This window comes from Oreochromis aureus, linkage group 10 (assembly GCF_013358895.1).
Source record: "Oreochromis aureus strain Israel breed Guangdong linkage group 10, ZZ_aureus, whole genome shotgun sequence".
Taxonomy (NCBI): Eukaryota; Metazoa; Chordata; class Actinopteri; order Cichliformes; family Cichlidae; genus Oreochromis; species Oreochromis aureus.
In genome coordinates, this window is record NC_052951.1 from 9674277 (window position 1) to 9695008 (window position 20732).

General features: G+C 38.2%; 1 protein-coding gene across 1 annotated transcript in view; it reads right to left on the bottom strand.

Annotated features, from left to right (window-relative positions):
- Nucleotides 1–20732, bottom strand: part of LOC116313101 (roundabout homolog 2-like) — a 78777-nt gene that overhangs the window by 29780 nt on the left and 28265 nt on the right. The window contains exons 3-7 of the mRNA XM_031730669.2: nt 4708–4865; nt 4429–4549; nt 4149–4287; nt 1564–1700; nt 409–420 (exon numbers count right to left, since the gene is read on the bottom strand). Coding sequence (XP_031586529.2) covers nt 409–420; nt 1564–1700; nt 4149–4287; nt 4429–4549; nt 4708–4865 — 567 coding nt within the window. The remainder of the gene's footprint in view (nt 1–408; nt 421–1563; nt 1701–4148; nt 4288–4428; nt 4550–4707; nt 4866–20732) is intronic.

Sequence of the window (20732 nt, forward strand, 5' to 3'; positions counted from 1 at the left end):
CAAAGTAAAATCCATGAACTGGACGTCCAGCTGCTAATTAAAGGGATTCATGCACTGGGTCTTACTCACTGAAAAGCTATACAGCTAAAATGAGCTAAATCCAGCTGCCAAAGTATCAGGATATTTAATAATAACTCGTTAGAGTGCCCATATATCTTCATTTTTTTCTAAATAAGGCACATCTCACATAACTGTAACTCTTTTTTTTTTTTCTTTTTAAAGTGACGTGGTAAATTTAAGGACTACCGGAATAAATCAGTGGTTGACTAAAACAGCCTATATAATGCATGTCTAAAATTAGTTTGATGGTTGCGTTTGTGGAATGCCACAACGGTACATGCATACTGAACAGGTGTGTGATTAAAAACAAAGAGCAGCGCATGCACAATGGGATCAGCTCTTACTTACCAACGGGGCGAGCTGATGACACAACAATGGTGTGAGTGAGATTTACACACAACACAGAGAGAAGGAAAGCAGAGGAGTAGAACAGAGGGGACAGAAAAAAAAAAGAAATTAATGAAAATCAGAGATGAATGAGATGGAGTTGGGATTCCATCCATGAAACTCAGGGACAGGGAGGGTAAAAATCAGTCACCAAAGCAGGTGATGACGTGGACCTTAAGGAAATAGTACCTTGTTGGTGTTTGTGAGATAAGAAACTGATGGCAAAAACTGCTGAACAGTTATATCGCTAATGATTTATGTTTTAAGACTAGCAGATTTGCAAACTTAATAGATCTGTTGGTAGATCGAAAGTCATGTAAATGAAATGGATCATTGATGAGGGCAGGTTGATTAAAGATGAGATATGTTGTGTACATTATGCTGTGTTTTCTATGCATTTGTTGTTAAGAAGTTAAGAAGATAATTTTAGGTGATTCCAAATCAGCTGCACTTGCTTTTTGGTTATGTTTCGTTAAGAAAGTTGGCTTAAAGTGAGGGGAAGGAGAGCTAAACCAGCTCATTTTAGGCAGTGGAGAAAATACACCAAGGACAAGTACAAGAAAAATAAGGATTATTTTGATGCGTGAGTCACGTGAAGCTACATCAGTAGAGTCCAGGAACAAAATTGTGGAGTGTATGCAAATGAGTATCCCCTTTTAGCTCTGTCAACAATGTTTTTTCATACATAAAAAAAGAAGGAAAGAACAAAAACGAAAAACAGAGATAATGTAATTGGTCCAAATTTGGCTTAATTTTTGCTTGAGCTTTTCAAATATGAAACAGCTTCTTCCCACTGATAAGGTGTAAATATGGAGTGAGTGGCTGGATGGAGAATTAGCCCCCCAGGAGAGGTCATAAAAGTTCACTTAAAGCTGGTAAGATTGTTCATATCTGGCGCCTAGCTGGAGATCTAGAGCAATCAACTACATCAGCCCACTGTATGAAAGAAAAGCTGAGGCCAGGCCTAGCCTTTCAGCAGGGGGGCAATAATGCTCATAAAGTGGGCAATAAAGGACTGATTGTCCTGTGGCCTGCTTTGGGAGATACAAAAAAAAAAAAAGTATCAGGGATGGGTTATGAGCTTTGCCAAGTGTGAGTCCACAACCAGTTACCCACCTCTGATAGTCAGATAGGCGGAGGCCTCTGCTTTACCCACACGGTTCTCAGCGAGGCAGGTGAAGGTTCCCTGATCACTCACTGATGCTTTCTTTATCCTCAAAAGGAAGTCGTCTTTTTCATATCTAATGTCATACCTGGTGACAGAGAGGAACAGTGACAGCAAGTCAAGTAACATCCCCAGCTGATTTAATAAAGCTGGATGCATGATAACGGTTATATGCAAATTAAAAATATCACTTTTAAAGTGTAGTGTAAAAACAACAAACAAACAATGATATCAAATCGCTGTTGTATAAACTACCGTGTGATGTTTCAGATGGAAGCTTTAAAAGGGTTGTGTCTTTTTTTGATACATTAAAGGCAGATTTTCTAAGGCAATTTCTACAGTGCTAGAAAAAGGGAAGTAATTATACTGCGATGAATGCATGGCAAAATGAAAGGTGCTTTCAGCTGGAACCCTGACTGTTCCACTTTTTCAATATTTATAATGACGAACCACCCACTGTGGTGTGGGCTGTGCAGTATACTTACTATGCCGTGTGTGTGTGTGCCTAAGTGTATGAGTGTGGAAGAGAGCAACGAAAAAAGACAGAAAGACAGAGAGAGAGAGAGAGAGAGAGAGAGGAAGAGATAGACAAACAGTCTGAGAATAAGGGAGTGGCATAGTCTGACAAACAGAGTATGATGAATGAGCTGAGCAGTAAGAAATGACTAATTCATAGAGATGTTCCATGCATCAGTGTGTATCCACCAGTGCAGCATACTGTAAGTCAGCATCACTGAAGTTGGAGTGAGAGGAACATCTAAGCTACCAGAGTTTAGATAAGTGCCTCATAGGGGCTACAGACAGAATGAGTAAAGGAGCAAGGAGTCGGGCACTCCCTCTCTCGGGTCCCTTTTGGCTTGAGCGATCCTGTGAAATTGTCTAGCCAGCCATACTGATTCAAAGATGGGAGACAAGTCGAGCAGAGAAATGGCACAAGGGGTGAGAAAAAGTCACATCAGAAATAGCTCTTCCAAAGGGTGTGTGCGGAATATCGATGGGAGTTGTGGGGTCTGTCCAGAGTCTGGTGAGGACTCCATTCACAGCACATCCCTGACCCAGATACAGACTTCCCAGGAGGCTGGTGGGTTTCGGAAAAGAATAAAAGAAGTTGAAGGAGGGAAGTGAGGCGAGGTAGGCCTGAAAGTAGGACATGTTTCTGGAGTCAGGGGGTACTGAGGTACAGGCCATAACATAGGTAAGCAGACAGACTGCCAGACATAGGGCGGCAATCAGTTGTTATAGTCTACCTCAAAATATAATCTAACACAGAGGCACTTTATAGCGTGTTAATGGCTTGCACCATGTTTATTTCTTTTTTAAAATAATGCCATTAATCAGCATTCATTTCGACATGAATAATCGCATTTTTGTATAAAAAAGATGAACTACTATGTTTCAGCTAAGGAAAGCATACCCTTCAATGCTCTAATTAACTAATATAGCTGATTAATTTCGAAGCAGCTCCAAAAGAAATTGAAAACATCTCCAAGAACAAAACCTATAATTAATTTTGCATTACAGCTGCAAAATTGAATTTCAGAAGCAGTTCAGAGAAACAAATAAACTAGTTAAACAGTCATAACTATAGACTGCTGTTGCAATTAGCATAATTGCAGTTTACGTAGTGCTGTACTGGCTGATAGGCTGATAATATTTATAATGAAATAGTTCAGACAGAATGCTTGCCATGGTTGTTTTTTAATTTAATTAAATGTAATTGTCTGTTACAGTTTGTGATAAAAATCTGATTCATATCACATCTTGTAAAGTCCTTGAAAAATGCCTGAAATTACGAGCTGATGTAAGTTACATACTTCAGACAATGACAATTTATCAGTCTTCAGATTTCAAACTTCAGTTAGAAAAATGTAGTGACTGAATCACACTGTTTTTATACAGAGATCATATATTTAAACCATATAAAGCATGAGACAAACAATGATAGGCTAATAATAATTTTTAAAAATGAGCATTCTTATGGGATACCCGCAATTCGCATATGCATATGATGTGGTCTAAATGTGTGGAACAAATCGCAGGAACACTACATATTATAATGCAATCCATTGCAAAATTACCATAAACTGGATTAAAACATGACATGATTAAATAAACACCATTACAGCTGAATATCCAGTTACTAGGCTATTGTAGTTCGTTTCCTTTATACTATAGACAGTATATAGGATCCTATTATGTTTCCATCTCTTTTAGTGCCTTTTGTGCCACAATTGAATTGTACAAAGCTGGCATTAGTAAAAAGAACACAAGGACAGACATTCATCTGTTTTTTGGCCGAGGAGTTCAAACAGCAAAAAAATGAGATTCTCTGCAGCTAATAAATTATTTTTTGACAGACTAATTAAAGTCTCCCATGAGTATTACAGTATGTTAAAACTTCTTTTTCTGATGGGACTCATTAGCTCTGCTCAAACATTTATCTATTATCGTTTTAGCATCAATACACATTCACACAAACACGAACGCGCACATGGCACACAGACGTGCACTAAACACATTCAGTCACAGTCCTCACCTGCCACGAGGAATATCCACATCCTCTTTTTTCCATCGCAGCGCAGGCGGCGGGTCACCGTGGACTTGACACCTGAACTCTACGCTCTCGTCAACTAAGACCACCTGGTTCACTGGCCGTTGCACAAACACTGGTCTTTCTGGATGTCGGCAGGAAAGATAATACAGAGGCGAAATTTACTTTTGATATACTAATTAAATGATGTAGGTGCCAAAAAAAAAAAAAAAGCTATGATATATTATTTTCTGAACCGAGCATATGTGCATGTCAGACTTCTTACCAAAAACTGAGAGCTGAGCTTTTTCACTATCTCTCTCCCCAACCATGTTGGCTGCCACGCACACATAAATCCCTGAATCACTCTTCTTGGTATTTGAGATGGTCAGCTTTCCTCCACGGACCTGAGGAAGAAAAGGCACCTGTAACTAGAATGAACCGGTTCAATACAAAGTCCTTTACCCCGTGACGGTTCCGGGTTAATGTGAGTAGCTGAGTATGTGATTTAGTGTATAGGTCGTGAAATAGCAAAGGAGTCCCCTCCCCAAGGGAATTAACCCACTGTGATCCTGTCATCCTTGAGGTCAAGACGAGTTTTATCTTTCCTCCAGAAGGTGGTTGGTTCGGGATGCCCACGTGGTGGCTGACACTCAAAACTGGCAGTCTCTCCAACTGCCACAACCACGTCCTGTGGATTCTGCCTGAAGTCATCACGCAACACTAAGAAATATAAAAAAAGAGAGCAAGGGTCGTTACCATTTCTTTAAGAAAATCTACTTCAGGTCACTAGTTTAAATTTTCATTCAGATTCAGCTGTTCCATTATGTGAACCAAAAATTACCTTTAAGATTGAGCTGCCACAGGCTAACAGAACTCTATGACTTTTTTTTGTAATTTAAGAGTTCAAGGTAATTCTGTCAAGTAGACTGCCGCATGAGACAATCGCCCATCTATCTGTCTCCGATAATACAGCCATCACTCTGAGGGCATACTGAATGTATGGGCTCTGCAGATAAATGTAACACCATGTATATATCTAGGTGGGATTAGCAGTACAATGTGCAAAGGAAAGACACACCAAAACACAGAAAGAGACATGAAAGCAAAGCAAAACTATTAAAGACACACAAACAGGCAAGTCTAGATAAGAAGTAAAGTAAATGATCATGCATTAAAAATTTAAACTGTAATAAGTCTGACTACTTGAGGCTGAATCACTCAGTGTAAAAGTACCCGATAAAGCAAGTGAGCCACACTCTGGTAAGTGCACAAAAGACATTGGCATACGGACATAGACATCAGTCTATGTGACTCTATACTAGCAATGATCAGGTCAACATTGAAATACCTGATTGGGTGAGGTGAAAAACTCATCTTGAGATCTTGCTACAATGCAATGTTATCCTTTGAGTAGAATCTACACAAAACAACCCCGATTCCATGAGCTCACCCACTGCCTAGGACACCACAGGACACCACAGTATCCTCCTAGAACTAAACACACTCAGCAGGTTCAATCTCAGGGTAACATGAATTATCCCGGCGCTTTAAAACTAATTTTTCTAGAAAACTTTGATAGTAAAGTACACACTGGCCTGAAATTCACTGGGTCACTAAATCATTAAAATTCATATTCTGGGAATTATGAATACTCCAAAAGCAGCACAGTAAAAACAGGAATAACTATCTTCATAAGTTTAATAGCCAGAACTTACTATTTACTCACTTGCTAACAATGAAAAATAGATACTATGGTTCAAAATGATATTAGGCATCCGTGTGTTATGGCTATGATGAAATTAGGCACCTTGGGATGATTGAAAATATTCACTCTCCAATTCATTATTGTGTTTGCTTTAAAACACTACCAAGCCGTATCAAAGGCTGCACAGCGGTCTCTTAAATAATTCAAACAGTTATTGAACATTTTCTCATACAAAATTGATGATTTTCAATGTTTTATGAAATTCATTATAATCATACATACATTGTCAGTGATATTTCTCGACATAAAATATACTAGCTTGACTGAATAAAGATTTTTTTTCTCTTTCTGAGACCTTGGATGACAACAACAGTTGGTAATGGGCCTGAGTTTTTCAGCAGACACAGGGTCAAACTTTGGTTTCTTAGAAAGAAGTTGAAACACTGCATATAGGAGTTAGGAGAGGTAGTGCAAATAGTGACTGGGGATACCAATTAGATCAAACTCTGTTGGTGGATGTCTATGAAATAAAAAGGGAGCAGGAACAAGGCCAGATTTAGAACCAAGGATAAAAATTTGTTTCAAAACAACATCTTTAACAGAGATGCTCACGTTATACTTGAAGTTATTTACTGACATGATATGCTATGACACCTGGATGAAGTATGGTGGTTAAAAAAATATGCCTTGTTTATTTTAATTTTCTGTCTAGGGACCTGTAGTTTATTAGAATGCCATTTATGAGCACATTCTCCTTTCTTCCTCTCTTGTCAACATTTTAATTTATCCACGGCAGCGATATCTGCTCTTGATTTTGTGCGTTCAAAGGATCGGAAACATCAAGGATTGTCAAGCAGTCCCTGTAAAAACCATGCATTTTGAACAGATGTATGTGATAGCTGCTGCTAAGTTAAAGGTTAATGCTTCAAAAACTCCCCAGTTCTGTCACAGTTGTTTTCCACATATCATTTTAAAAGCTAGTTTTTTTTTTTAACTAACCACAGGATTGAGAGTACTGTAACCCATCACTGAAATAACAGTTAAAAATAGATATCATGATCTGGTTCATGCAATGAGCTGTTGCCTCTTTACATTAACAGCGTTTGACGTCTTTTATTTATTTATTTATTTAACAAGTCTTGCTCTAGGCCTGTTTTAAATTACAAAGTGTGCTGTATGGCAACAATGACGATTTACAAAATTAAAAATAAATAAATGAATAAAAGGAAGTTTTCAAATTAAATAACTGTCTGTTGTTTAATAAAATTCTGCTGTTTCTAATTTTCAGTGTGATGAATTAATGAAAAACTAGAGCACTTTATCATATCCCACACTAGATGATAGCCTGTGTTTGCTTTTCATCCACATTACTGCCATAAGCTATTCTGCTGATATACTGTAACATGAATTCCAAGTCCCAGAGGACACCTCTAGTGAAAAAGCAAATCAGGAAGGAGCCAACAGCCCTTTGGCCTAACTGTCAATCACATCCAGTAGCTAGAGTAAACGAGCTTCAGTCGCAGACACTACTTTGGCACAGACATATGCCTAGCTGGCTGTCACGTTGTACTATACGCTTAGTGACCCATTCCATGAAGGCAACACTGCACTCATCCAGTCACACAACTGCTTTCCTGTTTTTGTTTTGTCACATCAGAGATGCTTCTCTAACAGCTTGTCCCAAGAGACCGTGAAACCCAGACACACACAGGAATAACTGGAAAACCAGTTAGTTGAAGATGAAGTGAAAACCCAATTACAAGAAGTAAGGCAGGGGAAAAGGCAGTCTGTCTTAAACAAAGGTTGCTGTTTTAATGTAATGGTGGAGTTTATAACTGTCACACTATGCTGGCAATACCATAAAAAAGAAACATATTCTAGGCAGGATGTCTGGTGTCAGATACTAATCCATTATCAGCCACTTGCAGCTATACAGTATCTAAATCTAAAGTACCAAATTCTCCCCGTCTCAGTGTGAGCTTGGTCGAGCAGCCAAGAGCCGAAATGTGGAGGTCACAAGTCCAAGAGGAGTTTTGAAACATGAAGCACATTTATTTCTTCCTCCAAAAGACACAAGAAAACATATTTCTAGCCAAACCCTCCAGCCAGACACCAATTCATAATGCAACTAACATAATCTCTACTCTACTTTAATCCTATCTGGTGCATACCAGATAAAGAAAGCGTTTCTTGCACACACACAAAAATGCTCAATATTCACATAAAAACCACTTCCAAAGCAATTTACAACATCTATCTATATTGACAATTCCCCAAATGCAAGTAAATATCAATCAAATAAATATATTAGTACATCTAAACAGTAACACTAAACACCCTTCTAACTAATACCCACTTGATATTACTTTCCAGGAAATAATAAAAGGCTGTAGTGGGCCCAGGCTTCTGCTTGAACATATTGAGACCGAGGAAGAGGCAGAGGTAAATTTGTGTAATGGATGGATTACATTGTAGTGCTTTTGTGCCAGTAGCTGGGCAGCAAATATCTATGTATCAATTACTCCCATTATTAATAGCAATGTTCTGTGGTAACTGAATATAACTAGCAGGTACATTCTGATACACTGTACCTATTGTCTCTGGGCTATTTTTACTTGTGATGCCGCCACACATGATTTAAAATAACAATTTATCTATTGATTTACTTTGGTTTGCCATGAATGGTGCACACAATCAGTTTTGTCTGAATAGTTTTGAAAGAGAGTAACTTACAATTTCTTGATGATGGGCTACTGCAAACTTGAAATTTGGTCTCATTCATAAAGGCTGCATAGTTACAAATTATGCACTTTTAGGTGCAGCGTAGTAGTGCAGTGGTTAGCACTGCTGCTGCACTGTAAGAAGGTTCCTGGTTCAATCACCTGTCAGTGTTCAGTTACTCTGGCTCCTTCCCACAGTCCAGAGATATCTAAGTTAGGTTAATTGTTGATTCTAAACTTTTTGACGTGAGATACTTAAAGTGCATGAGTAAAACCAGAGAAGTGCTATTTAAATGCCAGTCTGTGAACATTATCAGACTATACATAAAGCAAAATAATAAAGCCCAGCAGTCTGACTACTGCTTTCTCTCTCATACACTGAAGTAAATCTGTTTTCTTATACAGGAGAAATAAGATTGTCACAGTACACAGACTCGTCCTGTCTATTTCAAAGGATTCTGATTCCCTAACTTACATGAGGCAGAAAGAAGAAAATTGGTCTTTCTGTATGTTTCCTGAATTTCGCATGCTCACTTATTCTTTGTGCAAGGAACGAACATTTCTATACAGATATTACTGACACCCACTGAGAGGTCTAGGCAGGTTTCTGTGAGTGCTAAACTCAAACTTATGCGAGGAATAAGGTTAAGGTGATGTTAATCTGTTGATCTTAAATGTGGAACCCCTGTGGAGGCAGCATCCATGCGTAGGCTGTTGTCAGATGGTAATTATTTCAGATGGTGGGCTGCCACCACTGCCTAATGTTGTCTGATTGAGTACTGCTCAATTATTCAAACAAGGCATTCAGAGGACTCACTCATTTGCCAGTTACATTTATCAAATCAGAAGGAGAGTGACTTGTAAATGGGCTTCATTTCGTGGCACAATGGGTGGTAAAAATATGTGACAAGGTAGAAGTATCTGAATACAAATAACTATACAGAGGCTCATTCTATGATTAACAGAAAAAGGGTGGTAATGTGGCAGTTGTAAATTCTGAGATATTCCATCTCACTGTTTTGATTTCTTGAGACTCTCCACAGGCTCACTCTACAGCTGAATTTCATTACAGCATTTCACCAGCACATCAAATCTGTGAAGATCCCACTTGAGCACTGGATGCATGTTGCTCAGTTTGCAAGCTGCCCAGATGACTCAGAAATAGAAAATCATCTCCATTTTGTCACAAGTACATGGATTTAAAGCAGTATTTATTGCCTTACAGCAGGTGATGTTTCAAAACATGCCTTGCTCTATACAGACAGGGCATTTATTAGACGCTGCATTATCTGGTACTACTGCTGTCTCATGTACCCATTAGGCATGCATACATTTACTGCAGAGTCTATCTCCAACAATGCACATCAGCTTAATATTAGTCATAATGCATCCCTTCTGAAAACAAAATGCAATGTTGATATTTGTATTTTAGCTACACCTATCTATAAAACTACTGAGATATTTTGCTAATTTCAGGGCTCACATAGCATGCTAATAAATTAAAAGGTGTGCCGGGATACTAAAAGGATTGCAGCGCAGCCATTCTATATTTAGCCAAAGTCCTTATAATGTCTCTGATATAGGTGAGGTTGATAATGTTCACTTGAAACCCACAAAGTAATGTTCACACAGACAAGTCTGACTAATGAGAGTGGCTGTCCATTAACCTTAGGTGGCTGAATGTTCTCTTTTAAACTCCTCGAGAAGATACAGTAGAATTTAGTGCGGATAACCTTTTTCATGGTGCACAAATCAGTTCAATTCAATTTTATTAATATAGTGGCAAATCACAACAGACACCTCAAAGTGCTTTATATTGTTAGGTAAATACCTACTATACCCACAATACCAGACCACTAGATGAGTTCAAATATACAATTTAGAAACAGCAGCTGCACTGAAAGCTGTTTAGAAATGCATTTAGCTTTTATTAGTCATGAATCCATAACTAATAAAATTGATTTTATTAAGAAAAAGTTAGCCCAGAGCAGCTCAATTAGATAGTTAGATAGGTGAGGTAATGATGTAGATATGTAAACTGGGAGGTTTATTCTGCGTATTTAAAATATCTGAGAAAGATCTTTCAGGTCAATGTAAGAAAATGCAGATTGCATTTTTTAAAAATCATTGTGGACCTGCTAGTCGAGTCATTTCAGAGCGGTAATTAATCATAAAAGGCATTTGTACAGTATACACAGTGACAGATGGTGACTGTGTATATTTAAATTACAAGCAAATTAACACAGGAAGAATTCTGTCTCATTTCCCAACATATAGTGTTTAGAGTGCCTTTATGAGTCAATGTTATATATACTGCTGTGATAGCAGCGCTATACCTCAGGAGCAAAAAGAAAACGAATATGTGTACAAAGTATATGACTAGTGAGGAAAGATGAAGATAGTAACATCTGAGTTGTTGTGTGTAACAGATGGCTGGATTTCCATTTGGGACTCACAGATGCGGTGAAGAAATGAGGTGCTTCATGTAGACAAAGCTTGACACATACAGTCAACATATTATACATTCAGGTTTAAACAGCATATCAGCCTTTTTTTATAGAAATGGTTATAGCAGCTCTGAATACATTGTATTTGAGCATCAGGAAAATCATACTATTGTACAGCCTTTTTGCAGTCAATGATCCAGTGTCCACAAACAAACTACAGCCGTGCCATTTCTTGTGACAGAGGTCTACTACATTTTTGTTTTCTTTTTCAAGTTTGCTTGAGGTTTTTTTTTTTGAACAAGATAGCCTGTAGGGACATGTCATGTTCTCAGCAGCAGTCAAGGATGTCCCATATCTGTCACATGCATAATATCTACACTGACATACACGCACATATACACATAAACAAACAGAAAAACAGCTGCCCTGTTCCTATATCACAAACTGTGCTGATGACCACAACACATCATCACTGTTCAAGAGATAGAAACAGAAACCAAGACAGTTATGCCGACACGCACTCAGGGAACAGGGACAGGGAACATGGAGTCAAGAAGGCTATTTGCATCGGGCATTTTTTTGAATAAATAAACAACTTAGCATGTCTGTGCCCTAAAAAAGTCATCAGTAATCAGTCAGGACTAAGATCAGCAGGGAGATGAGGAACATTTACACAATGTCCCCTGAGGCTAACAGCCCAGTACAAACGTACATTACCTATTATAAATCTGGCTTCCCAACAGGAAGACACAACATGAGTAAATTAAGCCCCCCTTCTTTATATAAACAACACGGGAGCCTGAATATAGAACTATATACATTTGAATTTCTGCCATAATTGCAAGGTATAAGAGTATCGATGACATCAAATGTAGCAGAAAATAACAGACTGCATTGGCTTGAAGCCTTATTGGTATCTCTACACACTTTCCAAGTATAATTTGTATTCCTGACAGCTCCTTAAATATGTATGTGAAAATCTTTATTTAATTAATCTATACTTATTAGTGCACATTACTATTAAGTCCAATTATGACCCAATTTTATTTCCATTCTCGCAACATTAATATAGAGGGGGAAGACCAGGAGGTGCATAGTAACTGAGGTCAGCAGCCTTCAAAAGTATATTCAGACAGCCCTAGCACCGCTTTGCTTTGCTTTTTTGGCATCATTAGTGTCAACACCAATTAGTGTCAATACGAGAGCTGAAAATAGATGAACGGTGAAATGTGTGTACGCCTGTGGCAACACAAAAATTTAGCAGAGTTTTAGTTGCAATTTAGTTTTTACTTTGACTTTAGCTAGCACAGGCAGAATTTAGTGAATGCTATTTTGAATCGCTGTTTTGTTTAAAATGCTCCTTCTTAGCGTCATTATTAACCATAAAAGGACATTTTACTCTTTCCCCCTTTTCAGCCAGATATGTGACACACACGACCACAGGGCACATTTTACCCATATCTTTACTCGTAACCTTTCTTTCCACGGAACGTTTGAGTGAGAGTTTACACCTCACGCTATAAAAACAGTCATTATGAAATCTTTGGCCTTTGAGTTAGGAACCAGTCAACCACCGTGAAGGGTTAAGAATAAATGCCCTATACCATTGTCATGTTTAATTAAACTCCGTTCTCTTGTCGTGTAAAGTAAATTGAAGTTGTGGATGGTATAGGAGGAATCACCCCTCCTCCCATTACCCACTCCCTCATCTCTCACTTGCTTTGCCTCTAGTTACTGTAACGGCATTCCCTCAGACCACATTTACACATCTATAATTAATTACTCCTGTCTGTATGAATTTCTTCACAAGAACACATTCCTTTATCTCTAAGAGTAACCTATGTAAATCTGCTTCTCCCTTCTCTCCAGATTCACAGTTTCAATTTCATCTATATAAACTGCTAAATCCACATGCACTGTTGTTTGTACAACAGTGTTCAAACATTTGTGTGTGGCCTTAGTTTGTGAATTTGCATTTATGGAGACTTAATTCCAACCCATTCTTCCCAGTGTTCTATCTTTCTATTTGGTATCTAAAGATGAAGAAACCTGCCTTGATACTTCACTGTTAGTTATTGGAGAAAAAAGAAAAGTAAGGAGAGAACAAAATGGAAGAAAGCAAGATATATAAAAGGTCAATCACAATATTTTTTCTCAAAAACCACGGGTGTCATAGACCCTTAGAGCAATATTTTGAAGAAGTACAACATGAGCTGAAAAATGAGTCAGGGATCAGAATCTCGCATTTTATTCGCCTTGTTTCACTAAAGCAGTGGTCACCAAGGGGAAGAAACCTTACTTGCAGGCACTAGTTATATCTAACTGAATTTATGCACCCTGCTGTGTTTTATATTCATCGTTGTTGTTATCATCACAGTACTGCACAGGGTAAAAAGAAAAGCTATTGCAGACTTTTAAAAGTTAAAAAGGCTTGATCTTTTCTAGCAACCACTTTTTTCTCTTCACTTTTCTGATCACTACACCCTTGTCTGAGCTTTGGGAATGTTCACTGTCTGCCATTTACACCAGTAGAATATATGCAGTTTCCAAACTGAGTTATGTGGGAAAAACTGAACTAATGTCAGAGAATATCAGAAACAGAAAAATCCAGCTGAGATGCCATGATCTAAGCACCTGCACAATGATGTCCACCAGAGATAGTAGTAGTAGCCTATATATAGAAATATGTGATTGAATTTGAGTAAATTATTGGAACAACTATGTAGGGCACAGCTCCTCAACTACAGCTGTCATTCAACACAAAAAAGAAAACTAATTAATATGATAATCTCATTCAAACACATTAACTGATGATATATGGGAGGTTTTGTTACTTTGATTGCACGGATTTGACCTTTGATCTCTAAATGAGAAAATTAACTGAATTAATCAAATATATATGAAGGGTGCTATATGTCCGTGTTGATTACATGGATATATAACAGGCTAACAGAATATAAACTGATAGCCTGTAAAAAATGTACCTACCTACCATCTCATTCAGGTCTCTGAGTTCTCATCTCTGAATCTGAATACATAAACTGTAATGTTTCGGCTATGGCCATTTGAATTTTTGGAGTCAGATTTGGACAAGAGAGTAAAGTGCCAAGTCATAAGCTAATGGGACTTAGCTTGGTTAGCAAACTGTAGCCACAGACTGAATGGATGCAATATACGGACACAGATATCTGCTAGTTAGAAACAAAAACCAAAAATGTGCACTACACTTTTATATTAAAGATTCTCCCAAAACACCACAAACATGGGACAGAAGATGAATTCAGTGTCTCAAATTAGCCAAGAGAAACTTAGCAGAAAGCTAGCAGCTAAGCTCTTTAACTTACAATAAGCGAGTTATCAATACTATATAGCCACATAGGACCCTCTTCTACGGGCTTCAAGTTTTCAACAAGGCACAGAACCGTATTAGCAATTCAATGCCCTCATTAAAAATAATAATAATAAAAATCATAGTAAAAAATAATAATAGAAAAATAATTTCTTATAAAAATGGGTCACCATGAGCAAGCCTAAACTTATTTCTTAGCAGCTAAGAGTTTTGACTAGAATATAGATAAGCAATTTAACAAATCATCAATTTAAAAAAAATCAACTTAACAGGACAAAATTCAACTTATTTTTCATTCCTTGTTACAAACACAATCACACCTAACATCTAACATTTACACTGATTCAATAGAGCTGATGAGCTAAAACTGGCTGCCCACAATGCTGATGTATTAGTCAAAACCTCATTTAGCATTTCAAAGTGAAAATCCCAAATGCACAAGGAAGGATAAGAGTCCAGTTATATCTCCTAGTAATTCTTAAACTTCTCCCACAGCCAACTAGCCTGGATACAAATACTCCCTTGAGCAGTTTGGGAGATTATTCACCACAAACTGCAGTTAATCACATCTATGTACACCTTCTGGTAAGCCCCAGGTCACCAGGTACATACTCTGTATGTACACAGCGACTGGAAGGGAGCAAGTGTTGGTGGCTGATCCATACCTGCTACCTGCAGTACCTTCCTATGATCCCTCTGTATGTCCTCCATCACATAAAGCAGATTAAAAAGCACTATCTATGAGACAAAAGACTTTGGTGCCACTTCAGAAAATGGCATCAATTTTTCATATATGACATTTCCATAGAGAGATAGGTATGGAGAATCAGACCAATCTTCCAGTGATAGCCCATCATGGGGTGATCAGTCTCAGCTGAGAGAGAGCGTCCTTTCCTGCATGAACACACACACAAGCATATTCATCCACACACAGGAAGGTACATGTGCAAACATAATCACACCTAACTCCTATCTTTCTCTCACACACACATAAGACAAATCTGCTCCGTTCATCAACATATTCTTGCTGCTGACATCCACATTTCAATTTCATGTCTCTCTTCATCCTCTGTCTTCTATTTTTCCCCTCACATTCTCCATCTGTGGTACATTTTTGCAAAACAAAACAAAGGAGTTGGCGTCTTTCAACTCTTCAGAAAGTTCTGTTTATCCACGTAACCAGGCATTATTCTGTTTCACAGCAATCTAACCCGTCTATCTCCATCAAACCATGCTCCCCGAATCCCTCCGCATATCCCTCCCTAAACACAAAAAAGCACATGTCATTTTTCACGATGAATCCAGCGGCAAGAATGTAAAACAAAACAGACCAGGAAAATCAAAAATCACAGTTCGTTATTTGAGCAGAGCGTATGGTGCACTGCTTGACAAAATAACTGTAAATACTGACACGGCTAATCTCAGCACAGCTGTTAGTATTAGGTCCTTTAATCCTGGTCCAGATCGGTGATGTGCTCACACTGGCTTGGGGACAGATGAGCAACAGCCACCAGGCTGCCAAGTAGGCTAAAGGCAGCAGCCTGGCCTGACGCTCACTTTTCGACATGATAAGCCGCGAATCCGTGAGCCCTGGAGCGAGGCTCTAAAAGCAGTCTTTGTGGTGCATCATACAGCCTTTTCACTAAATATCACTGGCCATGCTGCAATCTAACACCAGATCACTGCAATGTATTTTTTTTCCTTAACCTTTGATCATGAATGTTACACACATCTGTGCTGACAGGAATCATACCTCTAAAAGAAAACAGGGGTGCACGACAGGAGTGGCGTACAATTTTTATTTACCTAGTATTATATTTTTTTTCATTTGTTAATATTAAATTATTAAAAGACAAATAATTTCAGTGTAAACAGCACTGATGTGTCGGGTTGAATTAAACTATGTAGGAGATACCAATTTTTTTTTAAAAAAGGATGCTGTAAGCTATGAAGTCGCACTATTCTAATAACAAAAAAATGACAGCTAATGCTCTGCTCAGCTTTCACTTTCTTCTGAAATTAGTGTAATGTTTTTGTAGTATTATAACAGGAACATCTAAAGTGAATTCTCTTTGAATGTCTGCAAACCTGTCTCTAACTATGACTGAATAAAGCGACAAACAAATCTGAGCCGCACTTGCTCTCTGAACCATCTATTGTTGATTCATCAGTTGCTTTCCTTCCACTCTTTCTTCCTCTAATTATAGTGTGAATACTAAGTAAATCCTTTTAAGCCTGGCAGTAAAGGCAAAAAGTAAACACACGCTACATATGACGTGCATCAGTACAGTTAGCTCAGATGCTCTTCATATAAAGAAGGATAATACCTATTTGATTTTCTAGTCCAATGTTTCCTCTGATTTTATCAAATCATATTTGTTCATGCTTTCATAATCTGTCAATCACGGCTTCTAACTGACACACTATCACTCACTGGTGAGTGCTCCCTCTGATGAAATACTGTGCTCAACAGAGGGATGGTTCTCTTCCTTCAAGCATCATAATAACCCTTTAAATGTCTGTGAAAATGACTGCTTTGAGAGGCTGACTGTGCAAGTGCTGCACTTCTCTGTTGCTGACATGCTGGAGCCAGTTGCACTGACTTTACAGTCTGATCTGCATACGACGCCATGTGCCAGACCCGATTGTCTGTGGTCAGGAGAAGAAGCGAGAGAAAGAGACACGGCAGCATCTGTGCCACGTATCTGTAAGAATAAAGGTCATAAGTGTAAGACATGCAATAAATGACTGACAGATGGAAGCACAGACATGGATGCCAACTCAAATTCTCTAGGTACATGGCGTAAGGAAACTGACAATCCTGTCTCAATCTTCTGGATTAGGAAAAACAACCAACACCCTTGCGGCATACACACAGGCAATGCAAACAAACTGTACCCTGTTCTGTACAGCTTCTTTATTGCACAACTGGAATCTAGAGAGAAACCGTTAAAAGACAGAATTCACTAAAATCATGGCATCATAAATATATTCACTGGGCAGATATTACACTAAATGTATTTTAGATGTAATCTGCAATTGTGAAACTGGTTTATTAACCCATTGGTGAGTTCATACAATCTTAGTCAGAAAGCCCAAGTGGGAAAATGACAACAAAGATTTAAATCAGCTCTGTAATTGGCTATTAAAAAATACTGTAGGTTTTATATGCCAAAACCAATGAACAGGTTTCCTTTAACTGCCAATTAGTAAATCTTCTAATCTTCTAGGTAAGCGCTCAGATGCTTTGAAATGAAAATTTCAAAAACAGTAGAAAGTGATCAAATATTATCTTTTCATAACAACTCCATCCTGTAATGATTTGTGGTCTTTTTTCATTCATTTACGGCGCAAAACTATGAGGGCAGTGAATGTCAAAAGACAAAAAACAAAGTTGTCAATCATGATACGTAAGCTGTCTTTTTATAGTTAATAAAGCAGTATTCAGCCTGTGCTCTCTGCACTACAAAGACTGCACTTATTATTGTTAAGTTGCACCAATTACTGGCTGGCAAAGGCATTTGAGAAAAGCACCATTAAACCCAGCATCCGAAGAAACAGAAAACAGCCGGGTGTTTTCTCTCAGGGAATGTAATTGATGAGACGCTGTGGAACAACACACCCACTGGAGCGTCCAGTCCCTCAGCAAATTATTACTTGGCTTACAGTATGTCTACCTAGTTGTCATTTCTTATATATCTTCTTGTCATTACATACTTTGACTCATAGATATTGAATATACATAATATTTTGACTATATAACATCTGCTACCATAAAATCAAACCTTTTTTTTTAATATATTTTTGTGTACAAATGTTTAATTGTGCTTAATGTTCATTGTAATTATTGCCATGTTTGGAGTGAAGATTAATCATTGTGCATTTCAGCATCACACATCTCCTGGAAGCAGTGATGTGCATAAACAGAGCTGCATTCAAAGTGTGCTCAATAGACAGTCTAATGCACACAGCAGCAGGAGAATCGTCTTTCAGACTGACACCATGAGCCTTGAGCAGCCACACATTAATAATGCGCTTTCCCCCCCTAAATTCTTTATATTAGAGGCTATGTGTAAATAAATTATTTCTGCATCTCTGAATGAAATCCACAGGGTGAGCAATGTGTAAAAAGTGTACTTTGCTAAAAAAGCGCAAGCAGTAAGTGGTAAACACTGTCACCAAACAGCAAGGAGGCCTCAGGCTTGAAGTGAGTTTGCATGTTTTCCCTTTGGGTTATATACCTCCCTCTACAGTCCAATGACATGCACTTTAGGTGACTTGGAAATTATGAATTGCTTGTAGGTGGGAATGTATTTGTGAGTCCGTATGTGACAATGGGAAGGAAAAACTCCCTTTTAACAGGAAGGATCAGGCTCTGGAAGGGAAGCCATCTCCTTCAACCAGATGGGGATAAGGGGAGGGAGACAGGACAAAAGACACACTGCGGAAAAAAGCCAGAGTTTAATAATAACTAATGATTAAATGTGTATCTACAGAGGTGAACAGCTTAGAGCATCATGTGAAGCCTCCGCCATCCTAGGCTTATTGCAGGGTAACTAAGGGAGGATTCAGGATCACCTAATCAAGACCTAATTATAAGCTTTATCAAAAAAAAAAAAGTTTTAAGCCTAATCTTGAAAGTAGAGAGGTTCCACTGAGGAGGGGCCTTAAAGTTGAAAAGACTCTGCCTCCTATTCTGCTTTTAAATACCCTGAGAACCACAAGTAAGCCACGACCCTGAAAGCAAAGTGCTCTAGTCAGGTAATAAGGTGCTAATAATCTTAAAAATTAAACCATAATGCTGAAAGTCCCTTTTTTGTTAGGTTTATCATGCAAGCAGTGACAGCTAAGGACTAACAACTGTTTATCGGTTCACCAGTCAAATATTTCAAAAGCTTGATTTGTTGGGGTTTAATTCTGAGATATCAATGCTCCACTCAGGGTAAACCAAACTTTGGGCAGATCAAATGTTTATGTAACTACCCTTCATGTGCCTCTAGGTGAAGTTTCTATTTACTTGTAACAGAGAGTTTGAGAGCATACTAAGGAAACTGTTATGGTATTTGGGGTTATTGTTTTGGACTGTATTAAATGCCAGATTTATCAAAGCCTGTCTTCCATCATTTAACAAATAGACTGCAGCAACATGTTTAGTTATAATGTCTACATATATATGGGAAAATGAACATCAGGTGGCAAATACACATAATGTGTATTTGTACTCATGTGACCTGTTTCACAGCTGTGGCTGGTGATTTGACAGCCACATTAATATCACATGCTTTAACTGATTGTGTGTCAGTGTGATAAGTGCCACTCCTTTTGAAAAGGATAAGGCCTGTGAAAATTGACAAATTTCATCAGTAAAAGTCTGCTGAAAACTATTCATGGATGTGCGAGGTGCAGCCAGATAGATTACTGTTGAGTTTCCAATATCTGGAATCACATCTCTGCCCCCATCGGCTTAATGGACTGAATCCTATGGGAACCTTCGCTCCTATGTCACTGCTCTGCACCACTTCTGGCTCAACAAAAGCCAAAAATATTACTGCATGAAGGTGAGTAGACTCTACATTCCCTTCGAAAACGAAATTCAAAAGGCTATGATTTATCCTGTAAGCACAAGAATCTTCCTGTGGTGCATGCAAGACCTTGAGGAGTCTTATCCACCTTGTCAGCCATTTGGTGTAGGTATTAAACTACCCCTTCATATTCTGGGTGCTAAGAGATAGGGGCAAAGCATAATGAGCTAGGCTATCACATAAGGGTAGGCTTCAATATCTTTCAATTTTAAGGAAGGCTTTCTTCACTATAGCATTTTCCATTAGCTGATTTGTCTTCATCCTATGCAAGCAGTCAGAATTATTGCGAAGCAAACAGTTTTCTTTGTTTCCTTATCATTTAATTGATCAGCAGAACGATCTGTAATAATGAATTGTTTCTGAGCAAATTCATAAATGGCAGAGCGCAGCATGTAGTAACAACTTCATTAGCCGGGGCTTGAGGTTTTATCAAAATGAAATGCTCATCATAGTATTACCTTGCATTCACGATCCTATCTATGACCAATCCATCTTAGAGCAATATTTAACAAAAAGAAGACATTCCATTGTAAGCAGTTCCAGCTGAACAAATTCTACCTTAGACCGTGTGTACTTTTCTTTGTTTGAGGAGTATGCATGAATTAGTAATAAGCTCAGTGATCCCCTTGCTGCTAAATAGGTTAGAGGAAAGAATATATAATTATGTATGAGGGAAGATGGAGGTTGTGACTGACAGTTCTACAGATATAAAAAAAAAAAGGAAAAAAAGAGAAGCGCACTGCAAGATGTAGAGAAAGAGTTTGTTAATTCTGGATGGGTAGCT